Source organism: Quercus robur, chromosome 3 (assembly GCF_932294415.1).
Source record: "Quercus robur chromosome 3, dhQueRobu3.1, whole genome shotgun sequence".
Classification (NCBI taxonomy): Eukaryota; Viridiplantae; Streptophyta; class Magnoliopsida; order Fagales; family Fagaceae; genus Quercus; species Quercus robur.
In genome coordinates, this window is record NC_065536.1 from 14963489 (window position 1) to 14981942 (window position 18454).

Sequence of the window (18454 nt, forward strand, 5' to 3'; positions counted from 1 at the left end):
TAACAAACCAATTTTCAGTTAACATAATTTGTTTCCGAAGTTCCTCTAGTAACAGGCACATTCAATACTGCATCGTCCCAAATATCCAGAATTTACAGTTGGGAGTTACATCTTGGCAAATTCAGCTAATAGTCCAGTCAGCCTTACTTCACCCAAAAGGTCAAGCTACAATGCACGGCCAAAAAAAATTTGAGGAAAAGGAAAAGCCAAAAAGGTATCTCAGAAAGACCAACAAAACCACCTCCTGTGTGACAAATCTGGACTCCGAAGAAAAGGATAGCTTCTGAACCCTTTCATGGTTTCAGACATAAAAATTGAAGAATCAAACTAAAGCTTCTCTAAACTTCATTTCATTTGTCACTGAGATCATTGTGACACAAAGCTTCTTCTGGTTATAATAAATTTAGGAATCTAGGATGGATACAATGTACCACATTGCTGATTCAGTCTAAACAAATTACAAGACCAGGAACTGCTTTGGGATCAAGCTCCCAACAGCCTCTCAGGAGAATATCTTTTTCCCCCGAGTGCTGGAAAGCAGGAATCTGATGAGAGAATCTGGCAATCTCATCCCGCGGTATAACAATGACACCAGATTTTGACCTCTGGATTCTTGGAGACCTGTAAACAGATGTAAACCCACTAAGAGGTGACAAAACCACAACTTCTGTGCTGTTGTCATTGACTTCTAGTACTTCCACTATGTCACATTCTCCCTTCCAAATGTCAGAACTTGTCACCTCTAAGTTCAGGTTCTTGTATAACGCCCAAACCTCACCTCTTCTAGGGTAAATTTTGTATCTATACTTACCAACACGTTCAACTGTTAAACGATGAGAAAACTCTATGCGGGTAAGGACCTTAGTCCTACCATTTTTTACCTCAAACATGCCACAACAAACTGACTGATTAGTGTCTTTTGGCGGTGAGCAGGGTTTAAGCAATGCCACATGCAATCTAAAGTTAGGTGTGGATTCAATCTTCTTAACTTGAGCATAGTTCTTAGGCATCCCATCCTTATCAACATATATAGCCCATATCTGATCAAGCTGAAACTTCTCTTCTGATTTTTCTCCATAAAAGTCATAGCACTCACCGGGGCTTTTTGTCAAACTACTGGAAGAATGGTCCTTCACAGGCAACTGCATTTTCTCATCAGACTGACAAGAAGCACCACCTTTGGACTTAGTGAAGCTGCCACAGTTTTCGCCTATGTTGGCATCTGAATGCTTAACAGTTCCCTCATTCGTAGAGAGTCCATTTATCAGACCATTTTTCTTGCTTAAGTCCCTTGGCGATCTTCTAGGATTTAAGGACACTTGTTCAATATCTTTCTTCTTCTCATGCTTCTTTGGGGTGTTGATCTTCTTATCAGCCTGATGTGAAGTAGCAGTTCCTTTGGGCTGAGTGAGGTCACAATTTTCTTTACTATCATCCTCTTTGGTTTTACATTTGCTTGCATCTACTTGAACATTATTTGTATGTGTTCCATTTGATTGTCTTGGAAATCTTTCATGCATTGTGGTCTCTCTCCCTTGGTCATCCCCTTCATGCTTCATCGATGTGTCAGAACCCATAACATGTTCCATTTTATTTTCTGAGGATTTACAACACAAATTACTGACTTCAGCATCCATGCGTCCATTTTCCATCTTCACAACATTGGGATCATCATACAAATTGAAATCAGTGGGCAGAGCAGCAGGATCGAGTTCAAAACATCCTTTGGGAACACCTTCTTTTTCCCCACCAGTCATTCTGAATGATGGAATTCGATGTGAAAATCTATACAGCTCCTTAGGTGGTACTTGAAAAGAGGTAATTCCATGCTGCTTAGTTTGCTGGAAAAGGCTAACAAACCCCTTCACTTTGCCCAAATATGCCACGTAAATGCCAAAACCATCAACAAAGTCTGAAAGGACTTCCACAAATTCAAATTTGAATGGCGTATTCTTTTCTGGGTCAGAACTCCATCTAATATCCCAATTTTTGAAAAGAGCCCAAGTTTCTCCCTTTCTAGGATATATCAAGTATGAACCTCTACAACTGCCTTTTATGCAATGCATCTGATGAGAGAACATAAGACGCTCAACGGCTTCTTCAGTGTTACCAAGTTTGAACTTACCACAAGCAACAGGCAATTCTCCATCACACCAATCAATCTCATCTTGGTCATCTGGATTGGCCTCCAACCAAGTGATCTGCAGCTTAAAACCAGGGGAGAACACTTTCTTGACACGGGCATAAAATCTTGGCATACCATCTAATGTATCATATATAGCCCACATTTGATTAACAGCAAAGCAGTTTTCTTCCTTACCCTTCTCAAAATCACTAAACTCTTGATCAGGAACTTGAATAGCAACATCATCTGATGCAACATTAGAATTCAATCCAGATCTATCATCAACTTCAGACTTTCTGTCATCCTGATCTGGCATACCCTCTTCCTCTGTCTTTACATCACATTCTCCCATTTTGCACTTTTTGTTTGGCAAACTCTCTTCAGTGGCACTTGCTTTTTGCTTCACACTTTTCCTGGATGATTTGCAATTCTGCTTTGGAGGACTCACAAAATCATCATCATCATCATTTAGATTCTTCTGGTGAGAAATATTTTCCTTTTGCCTTTGCCTTGAAGATCTCCTATGGTTCCCAGAATTCTGTCCAGAAGGATTACCACCATTTTGGTGAATACCCACATCTTTTTCATTGTCGTCACTACCTCCAGTCTCATTACTTTCACTGGATTCCACAGCTGACTTCCTCCCTCTCTTCCTGCTCACATTTTTCGATGATCCTGGTTTCTGAGCCTTTGCTGTGTTAGACTTGGTCATCTCAACACCTTTCTTCCCCACATGCCCATCTGCTTTCACTTCTGCTTTAGAACCCCCACGAACCTCAGCAGTGTTTCCTGCCTTTGACTTTGGATCTAACCCAGCAGATCTATCCGGAAATCTCACATTGGAAACATTTCCACCATTGCATTTTAAGGTTACTTTTGAGGGCCCCTGATTTGAAGCTACTTTTTGATTGGGAAACTGACCCCAGGGAGTTCTTACTGGAACATATTGAGTACCCACATCCTGGGCAATGAAGGCTTTGGAGCAAGTCTGACATCGCAAGAGTTTATTCTCAGAACCTTTGTAGTATTGAAACCTAGTACTGCAGTGGGGGCAACATGTCCAGAATGTCTGGAATAGGGGTGCCTGGTGAATAGGATTCAAATTAGTGTAAGGCGGATGAGGAGGTTTATGGAGATTATTGTCAGCCCATGACTGTCTGTTGACAAACAAATTGCTATTTGACTGATGGGGTGGTGGCCTTGATTCGGCAGTCCTCGCTGAAGATGCATAATTCTTATCAAATGAAGTACGCTTTGCCTGGTCGGAGAGGACCCTATGTGCTTCCCCAACTAGCTTGAATGCGGCCTCTGCACCAGCAAGCTTATTTTTATCAGGATGAAGTAACAGTGCTAGCTTTCTGTACTGTTTCTTGATGGTCCCCTCATCAGCTGATTGTTCAATCTGAAGAATTCCATACCAGTCCAAATCTGACTTGCTAACCTTTATCAATGCAGAGCAATGAACCTCACAGACTGCAAGCAATTGAGACATGTTCTCAAGCCCAGGAAACAGCTGCTGAGCCTTCATCGCAATCTTCCTTGCCCCTACAAAATCGTTTTCATGCATCTTCTTCTCTGCAATCCCCCTAGCCCTGATGGCCTCCTCTTTGTTGCATTCCATGGTTGGTTTGAAAATCAATAAATAAACCACCCAGGATATTTAACATAAACTATATACACCAGGAAAGGGGTAGCTTTCTTTTGCCTTGTCTCTCCACAATCCAGCAATCATCCAAATTCCTCATCCTACAAGAATACAACCCCAACAAGCTCAGTTGAATTCTACCAAACAATTTTGGTATTTCTCCACTAATATGAATTTACATATACAAGAGCCCACACCCATGTGTGATTGTGTGTGCGTGGTGATATACGAGTGAAATTTTATTAACAAAACCATAAATTACAACAGTTTACATACAACACTGAACTTCTAAAGCTGCAATGTGTATTAACTTAACATCCCAAAACAGAAATTAGCAACTCACCCACCATCTTAGTAAACAATTTGAAGCGGAGACAGCCCCTAAACAGATTAGCCAAGCATTGGCCCTTTAGAACCAAAAGGTTTTGAGCAAACCCACCAATGCACACAATAACCTAAACCCCAGAAGCCTTTGCAACTTGGAATTGAAACCTGAAACCCAAATAGTGATACACTGAATAAGAATCGCCTAAACAACTGCCCAAAAATACCAAAATCAAAATGACACAATTTCTAGCTTTGATTGGTACGTTACACAGGCACACAATTTGAAAAGGGTTCCAAATTCAAATAAAAATAAGCAAAAATTTCACAAATGAGCTCTGGTTCAAACAGCACTTCTTTCATGGGTTTAATTTAAAGATTCAAAACCCATTGAGTGGGTGGGTTGCATAACTTACCAATCAAAGAATAAGCAAACATTTGAACAAAAAAAAAAATCAAATCCAGCCTAAATAACGACATGCAAACCATTCTAAATAGAGAAGTGCTACGTTCACAACATTTTCACAACCAATTATAGGTGGTAAGTTGTTATTCGTTTTAATTTGAATTTACAACTTAAATTACTTTTGTGCTCATCCATAACAACCAATAACAACATGTCACTTAAGATTTATTGTAAAAGTGTTGTGAACACAACATTTCTCTTCTAAATAACTACTTAGAACAAAAATCCTAGCACAAACCAATCAAAATCCCTACATTAAGTTGCTCAGAAAATACAGGAAAACAGAACAGAAAAAACCACAATACTGAATCTAAAACCAACTCTCCATTGCCTATAGAAACATAAATAAATAAAAACCCACTGAACTGAGTCCAATAAAGCCATTGACAACATAACCCCCCCCCCCCCCAAAAAAAAAATCTATTGCCCCACTATTTTCTTCCACTTTCCCATCTACCAAACAAACCCACATAACAAAACAGCACTATAAATAAATTCAAAAACCACAAAAAAATATAAAACCCTAGATTTTCAGCATCCAATACCACACAAGCAACAAATATACAAAACCCAGAACCCCAAATCGAAAAAAATAGTATCAAACATAAAAACCCAAAAATATAAACAAGGCATGCATGCACGTAAATTAATTGCAAAATGAATGGCATTAATGTCCAAAAAGAAAATGAGAATGAGAGAGAGAGAGAGAGTTTCCAACCCTAACCTTTCAGAGAAGAAATTCCACAGTGAAAGAGAAAGAGAGAAAGAGAGAGAGAGAGAGAAAAAGATACAGAGAGAAAGAGAGAGAGTTTTGTATAGAAATTTTTAAGAGGTGGGGTTGGAGGGAAAGGATAGCGGGAAGTGAAAAAAAAACAGCGAAAATTGTTTTGGTTATTAGAGGGAAGAGGAGACTGCGGAGACAGCCCCTCTTATTTCTGTGAAATTCGTTTTTGGGGCTCTTTTTTAGGTTTTTTTGTTTCTTTCTGGTTGCAATTTGCAATGATGGTTTGTTGTGGATGACTGTATTGTTGTTTCTAGAATATTTGCTTTGTAGGACTTATTTCTTGGGCTTTTCATATTTTTTTTTTTTCTCCCAATGTTATGATATTTTTTTTTTTTTTTTTTTTTTTTTGGTTTCTAAAGTGGGTTTGGGTTCAAATTTTTAAGCCTGTTTTGGATCAAATTTGAGCCCAATCTAGTTAGGACTAAAGGAGGATTTGATTGTGTGCTTTGAGCCCAACTCATTTAGGATTTGAAAATGATTCAGTTGTACTTCTTGAGCCCAACTCAGTTCTGAATTAAGAATAATTCGATTGTATAATTTGAGCTCAACGCATTTAAAATTTAAGAATGATTCAATTGTATACCTTGAGACTAACTTATTTAGGATTTTAAAAAGATTCGGTTGTATACCTTGAGTCCAACCCATTTAAGATTTAAGAAATTTTGGTCCTACAAGGATTTGGTTGTACATTTTAAATCCAACCTAATTATGCGCTTAAGTAAATTATTCTAATATCCCCTTTTTAATTTTTTTTACCAATATCCTTATTATTAGTTCTATTTACAAAAGGAAATCTTGGGGGGTTTTATACTATGATTAATCATGCATGCTAATGTCAATTTTGAAAGACTTTTTAAAAAATAAAATTATAAACAATTTAGGTAGCATTTAGTTTTTTTTTTTTTTTTTTTCATTGCTTGAACTAAAAGTTATTACAATTTAAATGTTATTTTTATTTTTATTTTTCTATTAGTATGGACATAAAAAAATGCATACAAAATATAATGGAAAAAGTTTAGCTTCAAACCAGTTTGGAGTTATATTTCTTCAACCAACTATGTGATAATCTTTTTTATTGATAAAAGACTATGTGATGATTAAAGAAATTATCCATGTGTAGTTTTAGTCACATGGCTTTTTTAATAGGTCAATTGAGTTTTGGGAAAAAAATTAGGAAAAATCAATAGAAAACAAGGGAGTCACAAATCAATTGTTTTATTTAAGATGATATTTATTTTACCCCATTCAATTGAGTTTTGCTTAATGGGTTCTAGAAAAATTATCTTCAACATAAATTGAATTTAGATTATACAAAAATAAATAAATAAATAAATCTTGGAGAATCATGAATTTCTCTTTAATGACGTGCAAAATTTGTTAAGACTTTGAAAATTATAAAATATGTTAAAAATATTGGTGAAATAATTAAATTTACCATATCCCAATAGTATAAGTTTTTGGAACAATCGGAAATTTAACATGGTATCAGAGCATAATATCCTAAGTTTCGATCGTTATCTTCTCCACTTTACCTCCCATTTAAATTCCCATGCATTGAGCCTATTGATTAAATAATTAAATTTACCATATTCTAATAATTTAAACTTTTGAGACAATCGGTAATTTAACAAAATATAATATGATAATGATTTATAGACAATAAAAAGTTGCTTTCGAAAATATATACATATGAAATATTCGTTGGGTTGGCTGAGAAAAAACCTTGAAGGTGGACCTAGGAGTAAGTCAAATATTTGTTGGGTTGAGTTACTTACTAAATCCACACATTACAATATTATTCTCTATCTTCTCTTAGGCTTACATTGATGTTTCTTTTCCTTTTTTTTAATGCATTAATGTTATTAGATGTTCTTTTGAAGCAACGTAGTATCTCAGCTGGTAAATTTCCTTTAAAATAACATCAACATATGCCTAAGAAGATATTCAATAATGTTGATGTTCTTATCAGCTAGTATACTTCAGCGAAGGTTCCCACCGGCTGTGTGAATTTTTAAAAAAAGGGTTCAAAGTTCAAACTATCAACAGGGTCAATAATAATAAAAAATCTAGTAAAGTTTTTTTTGTATAAAATATAAACTTATATATAGATCATATAGTAAATAATATCCGATTGGTATAAAATTTGACATGTATATTAAGAGCGCAACGAACATGCAATCCAATGGTAAGATTTTCAAAATATGTAATAATGTTAATTTTTTTAAAGGAAGTTATAGTCTTAGGTTACAACCAATTTTGTAGTTAAATTTTGTCCAAAATTTTTTTTTAAGTAGTATTTTTTAAACCAACCCCTTAAAACATAAATTATCTATATATATATATATATATATATAGAGGAAATAACTGCTCAATATTTTTACCAATCTAAAAGTTATTTTACAAGTATAAGTGTTTATAGAGTGTGGGAGGCAAGAGCTAAGATTTAAGTCTCCAAAAAAGAGTTTCTCACACATATATATATATATATATACTTAAATTAAAGAAGAATTTCAATGATAGTGACACGCACGCACACACAAAGTCGTAATATGTACGATTGTACTCCCTTGGTCTCTCAGAAAACTTTATTGGATTTTACCAAGTTCTTTCTTAACCATTTCTCTTCTCCCTTTTCTCTATTCCTCTTTATATTAAAGAAAAAAAAAAGTTTTTCTTCTCCCTCTCTGTTTATATTAGTAGTATTTACTATTTAGTATCTCTGGACTTTCCCGGGAATTCTTTTTTTTGGAGAAAAACTCTTTCCGTGATTTGAAGTTCCAAGTTCCAACATCATACGCTTTTCCCAAAGTAGAAAAAAGGAGGAAAAAGCGTGCCCAATAACTTCACACCTATCTATTTTTAAAAACACGCGTTGTTGATTTCTAAATAAGACCATAGCCGAAATATTGAATACTTTAACTAGCTATTCATTAAACTAAAAAAACAACTACTACACAGTACAAACCAAAACTCCTTTCCCGAAATTCCCTTTAAATTTCCAAATTCCAGTCTAACAATAAAGATAGCTCCTCTCTCCCCTATATATATAGACATGCATTTAACCATTAACAATCCACAATCAGAAATCAGAATCCTCATAGATAAATAAAAAATAAAAAAAAACCACATTTTTTCTCTTTAAATCCGTATCATCCAAACGTGTAATATCTTTCACCTATTTATTTTGACACACAAATATCAGTTTTAGAAAGAAAGAAAATGGAAAGGATGAGATCTTGCTTGTGCCTTGTAGTCATCATAATGCTTTTGTTTTTAAGATCTGAAGCTCGCCCTCTTAATCCAAACATGAAGGACAAGAAGAATCACCAATCCTTATTCAGGTAATCATTTCTAATAATGTAAACTAAGAATTTTCCTTTTTGGAAACTCTGCGGTTGCTTAACCAAAAACAACAAATTTTTTTTTATTCTCTTTTGATTGTTTTGTTTTGTTCAAAGACATATATTTGATAATTAAAGTATCATTGCATACAGCATACTAGAGGAGATTTTTTTTTTCAATGGTATTAAAGTTTCATTTCCCATATAGTAAGGGAGGAAGAGTAAAGGAGAGTAAATATAGTGCATTATTTGGCCTACAAGCCATTTTTCCGAATTTGACCTTGTTCCAATGCTTCACAGCAACAAATCTTTTCCCATACACAAGTTAGTTTTTTTTTGAAAATGTAGGTGTATGCATGTTAACATTCGTTGCACGGTTAGTAGTTTTGTTGCTACCAGTGTCCACATCGCTTAAAAAAGACAAAACAAAACAAAAACACCAAGCATATCCACCATCAATGAGCCCACCCGACCTCTACCATGCAAATGCTCCCTCCTAGGGGTGTGCAGAAAACCCACCGACCCGCCAAACCCGACCCAACCCAACTGGGTTCCCATCGGGTTGGGTCGGTTTTTAAGGCTTGGTGGGTTGGGTTGGGTTACAAAAAAAATTTATGGCGGGTTGGGTTGGGTTTGGGTCATAAAATTACAAACCCGCCAAACCCGACCCGGCCCACCCATATTTAATATATATTTAAAATACATTTTATATTTAATAATTTTTTTTAAATCAATTGTAGGGCACTTTTATATATATATATATATATTATATTTAATAATTAAAAAAAAAAACCAGCTGTAGAGCAGCATTTCCTCAGTTCCTCCTATTAATACTAATTTAATATATATAATATATATTATATAATTAATAAAATTTTTTAAATAGCCAGTTCTTCCTATCCTATATAAAAATCAATTAGTTCACACAAATCCTAATAAATTACTATTGTTGTTTAGTCATTAGTGTTGTTTGCCTTTAAAGAGTTACATTGATACTAATCTTTTGGTTTTTTTAATATATTAATATTTTTTTTTTCTACTCAATTTAATAATAATAATAATAATAAAAATTTGTCAAACTCATGGGTTCAACCCGACCCAACCCGACCCATGTGGGTTGGGTTGGACTTATGTGATGGGTTGGGTTGGGTTGAATTTTTTTTGACCCACCATGGTGGGTTGGGTCAAAAAATCCCCTCAACCCGACCCATGCACACTCCTACTCCCTCCTAGGGGAAAATTAGCAAGACTCCCATTTTGTTAGTGCCGATTCAACGATGGAGCATCAGACAAAACCATTGATTCCAAAATTCTGTATATTGTGGTGTAGAAAAAAATTCATCTGTATATCTTTGCTTATATTCAGGACCACTAGATGCTTTTATTTGATTTTTGTTGTTATGTATACCTTGTTGTAAGTCCTATATATTGTGGTCAACAGTTTAGAATTTTCCTCGTATATATGAATAATTACTTAGCCAAGTCATGAAACCCAAAAGCGACTTTTCATGATCCTTTAATTATTTACTTCAAAGTTCAAATCCCAAAGGGTTGGTTAATTAAGTAGTCCTAAAGTGTTATGATATTTATAAGATCTTAAATTAATTCTAAACTTTTTACTAGTTTCTTGAGGCTATCTTCAAGGAATTCTTCCTTCTAATAATTTAGGGGACCTATATACACCTGAAGAAATAGTTAAAAACTCAAACAAGTCTGAATATTCTTGTTTGTCAAAAAAATAATTTATCTACTTCAAAACTAAACCTACTTCATAAGTCATAACCTTTTTTTTTAAGTTCCTCCTGATTTCAAGTTGTCTGTATTAGGAAACACGCGTGGAATGGAATTGATTTCAATGATGAGAGACCATAGTTCGGGTATAGGAAGGAAACAGGACTTTTGTGTGAAATATTATATTGATTTCATAGTAAAACTTTTACTATCTGTCAATTAGTATGTATTCAACTTAAAAAACTTCAAAGTTTCACAACCGTGTCCTCCCTAGTTTATAATCAAACACATAGAAAGACAGTTCCTCTTCCCTATATATACTATATATAAATATAAAGATTACATAACAATTAACAATCCACAATCAGAATCCTCACTAAAACACGTTATCCCTTAAGGCCGTGTGTATATTTTGAAACTACTAGCTAAACAAAAAAAATTGAAAGGATGATATATTGTGCATGTGTGCCTTACAATCATCATATTGCTTTTGTATTTTAGACTTGAAGCTCGCCCTCTTAATCCAAACATGAAGGACAGGAAGAACAGATCCTTATCCAGCTCATCATTGTTAGCAATGATCAAAGATCGGTATGTCCCCAAACGAGAGATTCCAGGAGGTCCAAGGTTCCTTGGTGAAGTTGTTCCACTTAATAGAGGTCCTGTCGCACCTTCTGCCCCTAATCCAATCACCCATGGTGCCAATCCCTGATGAGATGGGTGGTAGAAAATGTCCAGTTGATGCATAAATCTCTTTCAAACTTTTCTGTAATGTTTTAAGAGTCCGGTTAACGAGTAGGGGCAATGGTTACAGTTAATTTTTTATTTATTTATTACAATTGGTCAGTTTTTTTGTGCAGTCTTTCTGTCTGTACATAAATAAGTATTTCTTGTTTAGTTTTTATTGTTCTCCAATGGAGTGGTCTCATTGAATTTCAAGTATATTAACAAAGATGTAATGTAATAAATTTAATTGTAATTTCAAATATGTTATTATTAATAAAACAAGTTTTACAATAAATTTATAATAGGTGTAGAAGTACAGTGTGACAAATTAACACAAAATAAAGTTTTGCGGGGTGAGGAGAGGCCCAGCAAAGTCTTGAGAGGTAGGGATGGAACAAGGCAATTTCCCCCACTATGAGGGGCGTGGATGGAATAAGACAAAATCATGCGAGACAAAGGTAAATACCCCATTCTTCGGTCCCACCCCGCCTCATCGTCATCCCTAATTGTAGCCGGCCTAGTACCTCTCAAGAGATCTTAGTTTTTTCCTAAAAATATTGAGTAAAAAGGATCGGAAGATCACATAGATTCATATAAGTTATAACATATTGATATGGATGCATGTCCTAGTCATTTTCACTTGTCAATTGTCACAATGGTCAACAAAAACCACTTGAAAAAGTAGTCATAGCAAAATTAAGATGTGTACCTCCATAAAAATTTATGTAAATAAAAAATTTTATAACATTTTTCACAATAATTGAGTTTCCAAATTTTTACTAATTATTTAGATCTACCATTGTCAACATTTTTTTTACCTACTACTATTAATAAATTGCCACATCAACCAAATGTGAAATTTTTTTGTGTCTTATTGAAAAATACCTAGAATTTTCACCTCGAAAAAGTGAACTCTTTCACTTTCATTATTCCTTTTTTATGAAAGAAATGATGCATGTAGTTGTGAATATGATACATTGAATAATCTCCATAAAAAAATTTCGAACCTATGAACTTTCACAACTTTCCTATATTTTACAAAATTTTGTAAATGAATATTGACCTAGTGGTACAAGCTAATTAATAAGTATCAAAGAGAAATTTACAAAATTTTGTAAATGAATATTGACGTGCGGTACAAGGTAATCGGTACCAAAGAGAATTCATCTTAGGGTTTGAATTCGTGTAAAATGACCTAGTGGTACGGGGTAACTTTTACAACTTTCCATACTGGAGAATTCATTTTGGTCATTGTGAAACTTTCACAACTTTCACAATTTGTGTCTAAGACTCTAACTTACCAATACTGTTCACTGTTGTACTACAGATTTGTTATGCTTTATCCTAACTCTTCCTAACTTGTACTGCAACTTTAAGATTAGTTTATGGTTAAGCCTAGACTTAGCCTACTCTATATATACCGAACCATAATCGAGTCTATTGTAATTAATATACTGTGATAAAATATAGTAATATCGAGTCTACCTGTACAATCTACTCTATTTATAATTTGATTTTATTTTTCACATATTATGTTATCATATCTTAAACGCAATATTATCTTTCTTTTTTAGGCACTCTTACTATAATAGTGTATAATTGTGATGGATAGTCACATATAGTAATTTTTCACTTGATAAATGATGTTGCTTCATAGACGTGAAATTTATTTCTTTAAAATTTTTTAATAAAACGATATTTGTGAGATTTATTTCTTAAAATATTATTAATTAAACGATATTTGTGTAAAGGTATAACTTTTAAATTTTATATATCTATTTATAACAGAAATGCATCATCAAATGCAAGGAGCATGTACTTGCCCATTAAGTACTTCTGGGCATTCATTTGTGTAGACACATTAAAAAAAAAAATATATATATATATATATATATATATCTCTCTCTCTCTCTCTCTCTCTCTCTCTGCAAACACAAATTCCTACGTTTGTGATTCTCACCCTATCGGGGCTATCGTCCACATCAAGGACCAACAGTGGCATCATAGCCTAGGTTCTTGATGCAATTTCTTTAACAAGATACTGGCAAACATAGGCGGAGGGAGAAGGGGCCATGGCCCCTTTGGATTTTCCCAAAATGCCCCCTTCCCTCTATTTAATGTTAAAAATTTAAAGTATTGAGTAAATTTTAGGTGACTACCCCCTTTCCATTTAAAAAAAAAAAAGTATAAATGCTCCTTAATTTATTGTTGTCTCCTTCATTTTCCTTTTAAAATTGACTTTTTTGTCATATAAAGTCATTAATTTTAGGAACATTTAAAGTATAAGTTGTTGGGTTTTGTGGAACCTAATTGTGTTTGATCCAAATTATGACCTGACTCAAAATAATATTGCTATAATTTTTAATGTGAAATTTTCTGAAACTTAGTCCATAGAGCGGAGGTTTGGCCTATTTTGTAAGTTGTAACCCACTATGACTCTTGTGCGCAGGATAAAAAAATTGTTGCTTGGGAGATTAGGGGGTGTTTGGTAGTGTATTTCGAACCACAGTTTTTAGTATTTAAACAACATTACATGTATTTTCACACACTTTTTTATCCACACGTATTTTTAAAAAATACAAATAACGTTACTAAAACAACATTACCGAACGGGTTTTGTGTTGTTTTTGAGAGATAAAACTATACTATCGCATCTTGTATTTTTTCTTGTCAATAGTGAAATTCTTGCAACTTCGTGGACGTAGGCAAATTACCGAACCATGTAAATACTGTCCAGTATGATTGTTTTTCTTTGGTGCATAATTTTTCTCTAATTCTGCTTCTCACGGATCTAAGAATTTCATGTATATTTCCTTCATAAATTAATAATAATATATAAGTAATTTTCTTTAGCAAAAGATCTTTTTTTCTTTTCAAAAAATAAAGTCATACGCATTTATATAGAGAGTTAAAGCTCCCAAAATACATTGATATATTTGGCTTGGCCCTCTTAAAAAAATTTTCTAACTTTGCCACCACTGGCAAGTGATCATCATAAACCCAAAGCCTTTTTTCTATCAAAAGACAGTCGCATAGCCGTTTCATGCGATGGTGAATCGGTGATTATCATAAAGCCATATTGCACTATCTCCAAAGTTGGTCACTGTAATCACCACAAAACAATTTGAAGCAGAGACAGCCACTAAACAGATTAACCAAGCATTGACCCTTCAGAATTCAGAATCAAAAGGTTTTGAGCAACCTAGCTCACCAACGCACACAATAACCTAAGCCCTAGAAGCCACCTATGGGATAGGTGAAATTGAATACAAATGCATCAATCTCTGGGCAATGTACCTTTGATATATTTTATTTTCTTATCCACCGCTTGTGGTGAATCAGCTATGTACCCTTGATAAAGAGGGAATATTTTGTAATAGACTTATTTAATTTCAATGTCAACTATCCTCTTTTACCAACCAAAAAAAAAAAAAGATATACTGAATAAGAATCACCTAACGAATGCCTAAAAATACCAAAATCAAAATGACACAATTGAATCCAAAATTCTGTATATTGTGGTTAGGGACGACTCATGCATTTGGGAGCCTAAAGTAAAAACTAACATTGAGGCCTTATATATATATATATATATATGACTTTAAAAAATTAAATATTACTTAAACTTTATTATCTTGTTTTATATGCAAAATTAACTATTACTAATTAACATGAACTAATTTTTTTTTTTATAGAAAGTCTATAGATACAAAAAAATTTGACAAAACTTTTCACACTTATTGATATGGTAGATTAATAGTGGTAAGTAAAATAATGATATTAGTGGTGGACCTAAGTGAGAATTAGTAAAAGTTTGTCAACTTAACTATTGTGAAAAATGTTGTGAACTTTTCATTTTTTGAGAAGTGTTACATTCACAATATTTTTCACAACAAATTTTAGGTGTTAAATTGTTACTGATTATAATTTGAACCTACTACTAGAATTATTTTTTTACCATTAATAACGACTTGTAACAATTTACTATTTAGGATTTCTTGTAAAAATGTGAAAAATATTGTGGATGTAGTATTTTTCTTTCTTTTTTTCTTGTCTTTCATTTGATTAAAAAAAATTATTTTATTTGTTAGCTAATATTTGGGCTTAATTAATTAAAAAATAACCATATTGGTTAAATTTTGGGGGCCTTTTTTCTACTTGGGGTCTTGGGCAACTGCATCGACTACATTAACTATATCTACTACAGAGCCAGCATTAATTGCGGTGTAGAGAAATGTAAATCTATATTCATTTGCTTATATTCAAGACCACTAGATGCTTAATTTTATTTGATTTTTCTTATGATGTATACCTTGTTGTAAGTCCTATTGTTGTCAGCAGTTTAGAATTTATCATGTCAAAATTACTAGCCAGTCATGAAACCCAAAAGCGATTTCAAAAAGTAACCTACTTCAAAAAGTATGGTACTTCTCATAACCTCTTCTTAAAGTTCCTGCTGATTTCAAGTTGTCTGAATTAGGAAACACGCATGGGATGGAATTGATTTCATCATGAGACCATAGTTCGGTTATAGGAAGAAAACAGGACTTTTGTGTGAATATTGTATTGATTTCGTGTAAAACTTTTACTATTAGTTTAGTATTCAACTTAAAAAACTTCAAAAGTTTCACAACCGTGTGTCTTTTGCAACGAAATCTCTTTCCCAAAATTCCCTTTGGTTTCCAATCAAACACATAGAAAGACAATTCCTCTTCCCTATACTATATATATATTACTATTAGTCAATAAGTATATTCAACTTAAAAAACTTCAAAATTTCACAACCGTGTCCTCTTGCAACGAAATCTCTCTCCCAAAACTCCCTCTACTTTCCAATCAAACACATAGAAAAGACAGTTCCTCTTCCCTATTCTATATATAAATATCGATATTACATAACCATTAACAATCCACAATCAGAATCCTCATCAATATTCAATACACGTTCTCTCCTAAGTCCGTGTATATTTTGAAACTATACTAGAGAGAAAAAAAAATGGAAAGGATGAGATATTGCGTGTGCCTCTTAGTCATCATATTGCTTTTATTTTTTAGAATTGAAGCTCGCCCTCTTAATCCAAACATGAAAGACAAGAAGAACAGATCCTTATCCAGTTCATTATTGTCAGCATTGATCAAAGACCGGTATGTCCCGAGACGAGAGATTCCAGGAGGTCCAAGGGTCCTTGGTGAAGTTTTTCCACTTAATAGAGGTCCCGTCCCACCTTCTTCCCCTAATCCAATCACCCATGATGCCATTGCCAACCCCTAATGAGATGAATGGTGGAAAATGTACAGTTGATGCACAAAGTTCTTTTGATTTTCAATGAACATATTTTTTGTAATATTTTCGCAAGTACAGCGCAACAGCAGTTTAAAGTAAAGTTTTTTATTATAATCGATCAGTTTTTTGGTGCAGTGGGCTCATCAAATTCCTCCTTCATCGGATGCTCATCTATTAGCAAAAGTCATGTTTCAATACTTAGTTCCTATATGCTTATGAACAAAAAAAAGGAAAAATATAAAGGAAATGCTTTTGCCAGCTTCCGTAGTAAAACAGTGAGAACAGAATCAACAACAATGAAAATCTTAGCTTTAAAAACTGCTCTTAAGTTGCAAAAGCATATGGCTAGAAGCTCATTGTTTTCTTAGTATTTTCAGATACTCATTTGATAACAAGGCAGAAAGCAAATCGTTATATTGATTTATTCAACTTTTGCATTTTTCATGAAAATGTATAGTTGACCAAGACTTCATTTGTTACATGCAAATCTAATGTTACCTTGCTAAACTAAGGCTTTGTTTGTCAATAGTTATAATATCGGAGAGAGAAAATTCAAATTATAATTCTTTAATAAAGAAAATTAGGTCACGTCGTTGAATTACAAGACTCTTAATGTCAAAGTATGACTTTTTTTTTTTATATTAAAGTATGACTATTAAATACATTAAAAAATGTATAATCAAGAAAGACTGTTTGAAAACTTTTATTTGGAGGATTGTCTAGAATCATGATCTCTAAATATTTAAAATAACTAGAACGTTTGCCCCCCAAAAAAGTGATTTCTTTCACTTTCATCATTCCTTTTTCATGAAATATATTATGTATGTAGTTGCGAATATGGTGCACTAAATAATCTCCATAAAAAAAATTCGAAAGGATGAACTTTCACGACTTTTCTATAATTTACAATATTTTGGTCATTGTGTCTAAAACTCTAAAATAAATTACCAATACTGTTGTACTGCATATTTGTTACGCATATCCTAACTAGTACTGCAACTTAAAGTTAGTTTTATGGTTAAGCCTAAATTTAATCCAATCTATACCCAACCTATATCGAGTCTATTGTAAATTTGTAATATACAATGATAAAATATAGTAATAGCAAGTTTACCTGTACAATCTATTCTATTTATAATTTGATTTTTTTTTTTTTAAAATTCTGTTACCATCATAAAGGCACTAGTATCTTCTTCTTCTTCTTCTTCTTCTTCTTTTTTTTATTTTATTTTATTTTTTTATTTTTTATTTTTTATCACTTTCATTGTGTTAGTTTATAACTGTAATGGATAATCACACCATAATATAGTACACCCTCACTCGTGCAGTAACTATATAGTGTTGCTTCAGAGACATAAAGGTTGCATTTGACATGGGCTTAAAAAGTTAGTTTTTTTTTTACTATTTAACTTATTTTTTTTACTATTAAGCTTATTTTTACCACTTTTCATGGGTCTCATTGCATTTTTTGATATTATTTATAGGTCTTACTATACTATTTCAGTTATCTTTTAGTTTTATCTACAATACTTTCAGCAAATGATTTTTAGTTACAGATAAATAAACTATTTCCAAATTTGAAATTTGTTTCAATAGAGAATTATTAATTAAATAGTATTTGTGCAGTGGTAAAACTTTTGGAAGTGATATATCCATTCATAATAAATATGCCTATTTCGAAGGAGTATGTGATTACCTAAAATACTGTCTTTGTCATTCATTTGTGTAGATAGATATTAAAAACAAAATTTCTCTTTCTGCGACACAATTTCCTACAACTATCTCTCATGGCCATTTCATGCGATGGTGATCATCATAAACCCATGCTGCACTATCTCCAAAGTTGGTCACTGTTGTTTGACCAGTGCAAGTGATTGTGGTAATGGGAACACCAAGGCCACCAATTCTATTTGATTATTGTATTCAAAATTGGTTGGATCATTACCAGCCAAATCAAAATGTATGTACAAATTTTGATCGTACCTTTATCTCGTGGGCTAATTTGGACCGAGCATAATTTCTTCCAAG

General features: G+C 33.2%; 2 protein-coding genes across 5 annotated transcripts; one reads left to right on the forward strand and one right to left on the reverse strand.

Annotated features, from left to right (window-relative positions):
* LOC126717223 (uncharacterized) lies at nucleotides 1-5566 on the reverse strand. 3 transcript variants are annotated; one of them, XM_050418691.1, is made up of 3 exons: nucleotides 5285-5566; nucleotides 4118-4262; nucleotides 1-3871 (listed from the first exon to the last, which is right to left on the reverse strand). In XM_050418691.1, the coding sequence occupies exon 3, from the start codon at nucleotides 3744-3746 to the stop codon at nucleotides 444-446; it is 3303 nt and encodes a 1100-aa protein (XP_050274648.1). In that variant the 5' UTR covers nucleotides 3747-3871; nucleotides 4118-4262; nucleotides 5285-5566; the 3' UTR covers nucleotides 1-443. The 3 variants fall into 3 exon arrangements, with proteins under 3 accessions (XP_050274648.1, XP_050274647.1, XP_050274649.1); XM_050418690.1 differs by having other exon boundaries at nucleotides 4114-4262; XM_050418692.1 differs by lacking the exon at nucleotides 4118-4262.
* Nucleotides 5567-8455: 2889 nt separating this feature from the next.
* Nucleotides 8456-16487, forward strand: LOC126720043 (uncharacterized). Of its 2 annotated transcripts, XM_050422518.1 has the most exons (3): nucleotides 8456-8685; nucleotides 10918-11075; nucleotides 16356-16487. In XM_050422518.1, exons 1-3 carry the CDS (start codon nucleotides 8564-8566, stop codon nucleotides 16412-16414), a joined length of 339 nt encoding a protein of 112 aa, XP_050278475.1. In that variant the 5' UTR covers nucleotides 8456-8563; the 3' UTR covers nucleotides 16415-16487. The 2 variants fall into 2 exon arrangements, with proteins under 2 accessions (XP_050278475.1, XP_050278476.1); XM_050422519.1 differs by lacking the exon at nucleotides 16356-16487 and having other exon boundaries at nucleotides 10918-11306.
* The last annotated feature ends 1967 nt before the right edge of the window (nucleotides 16488-18454 follow it).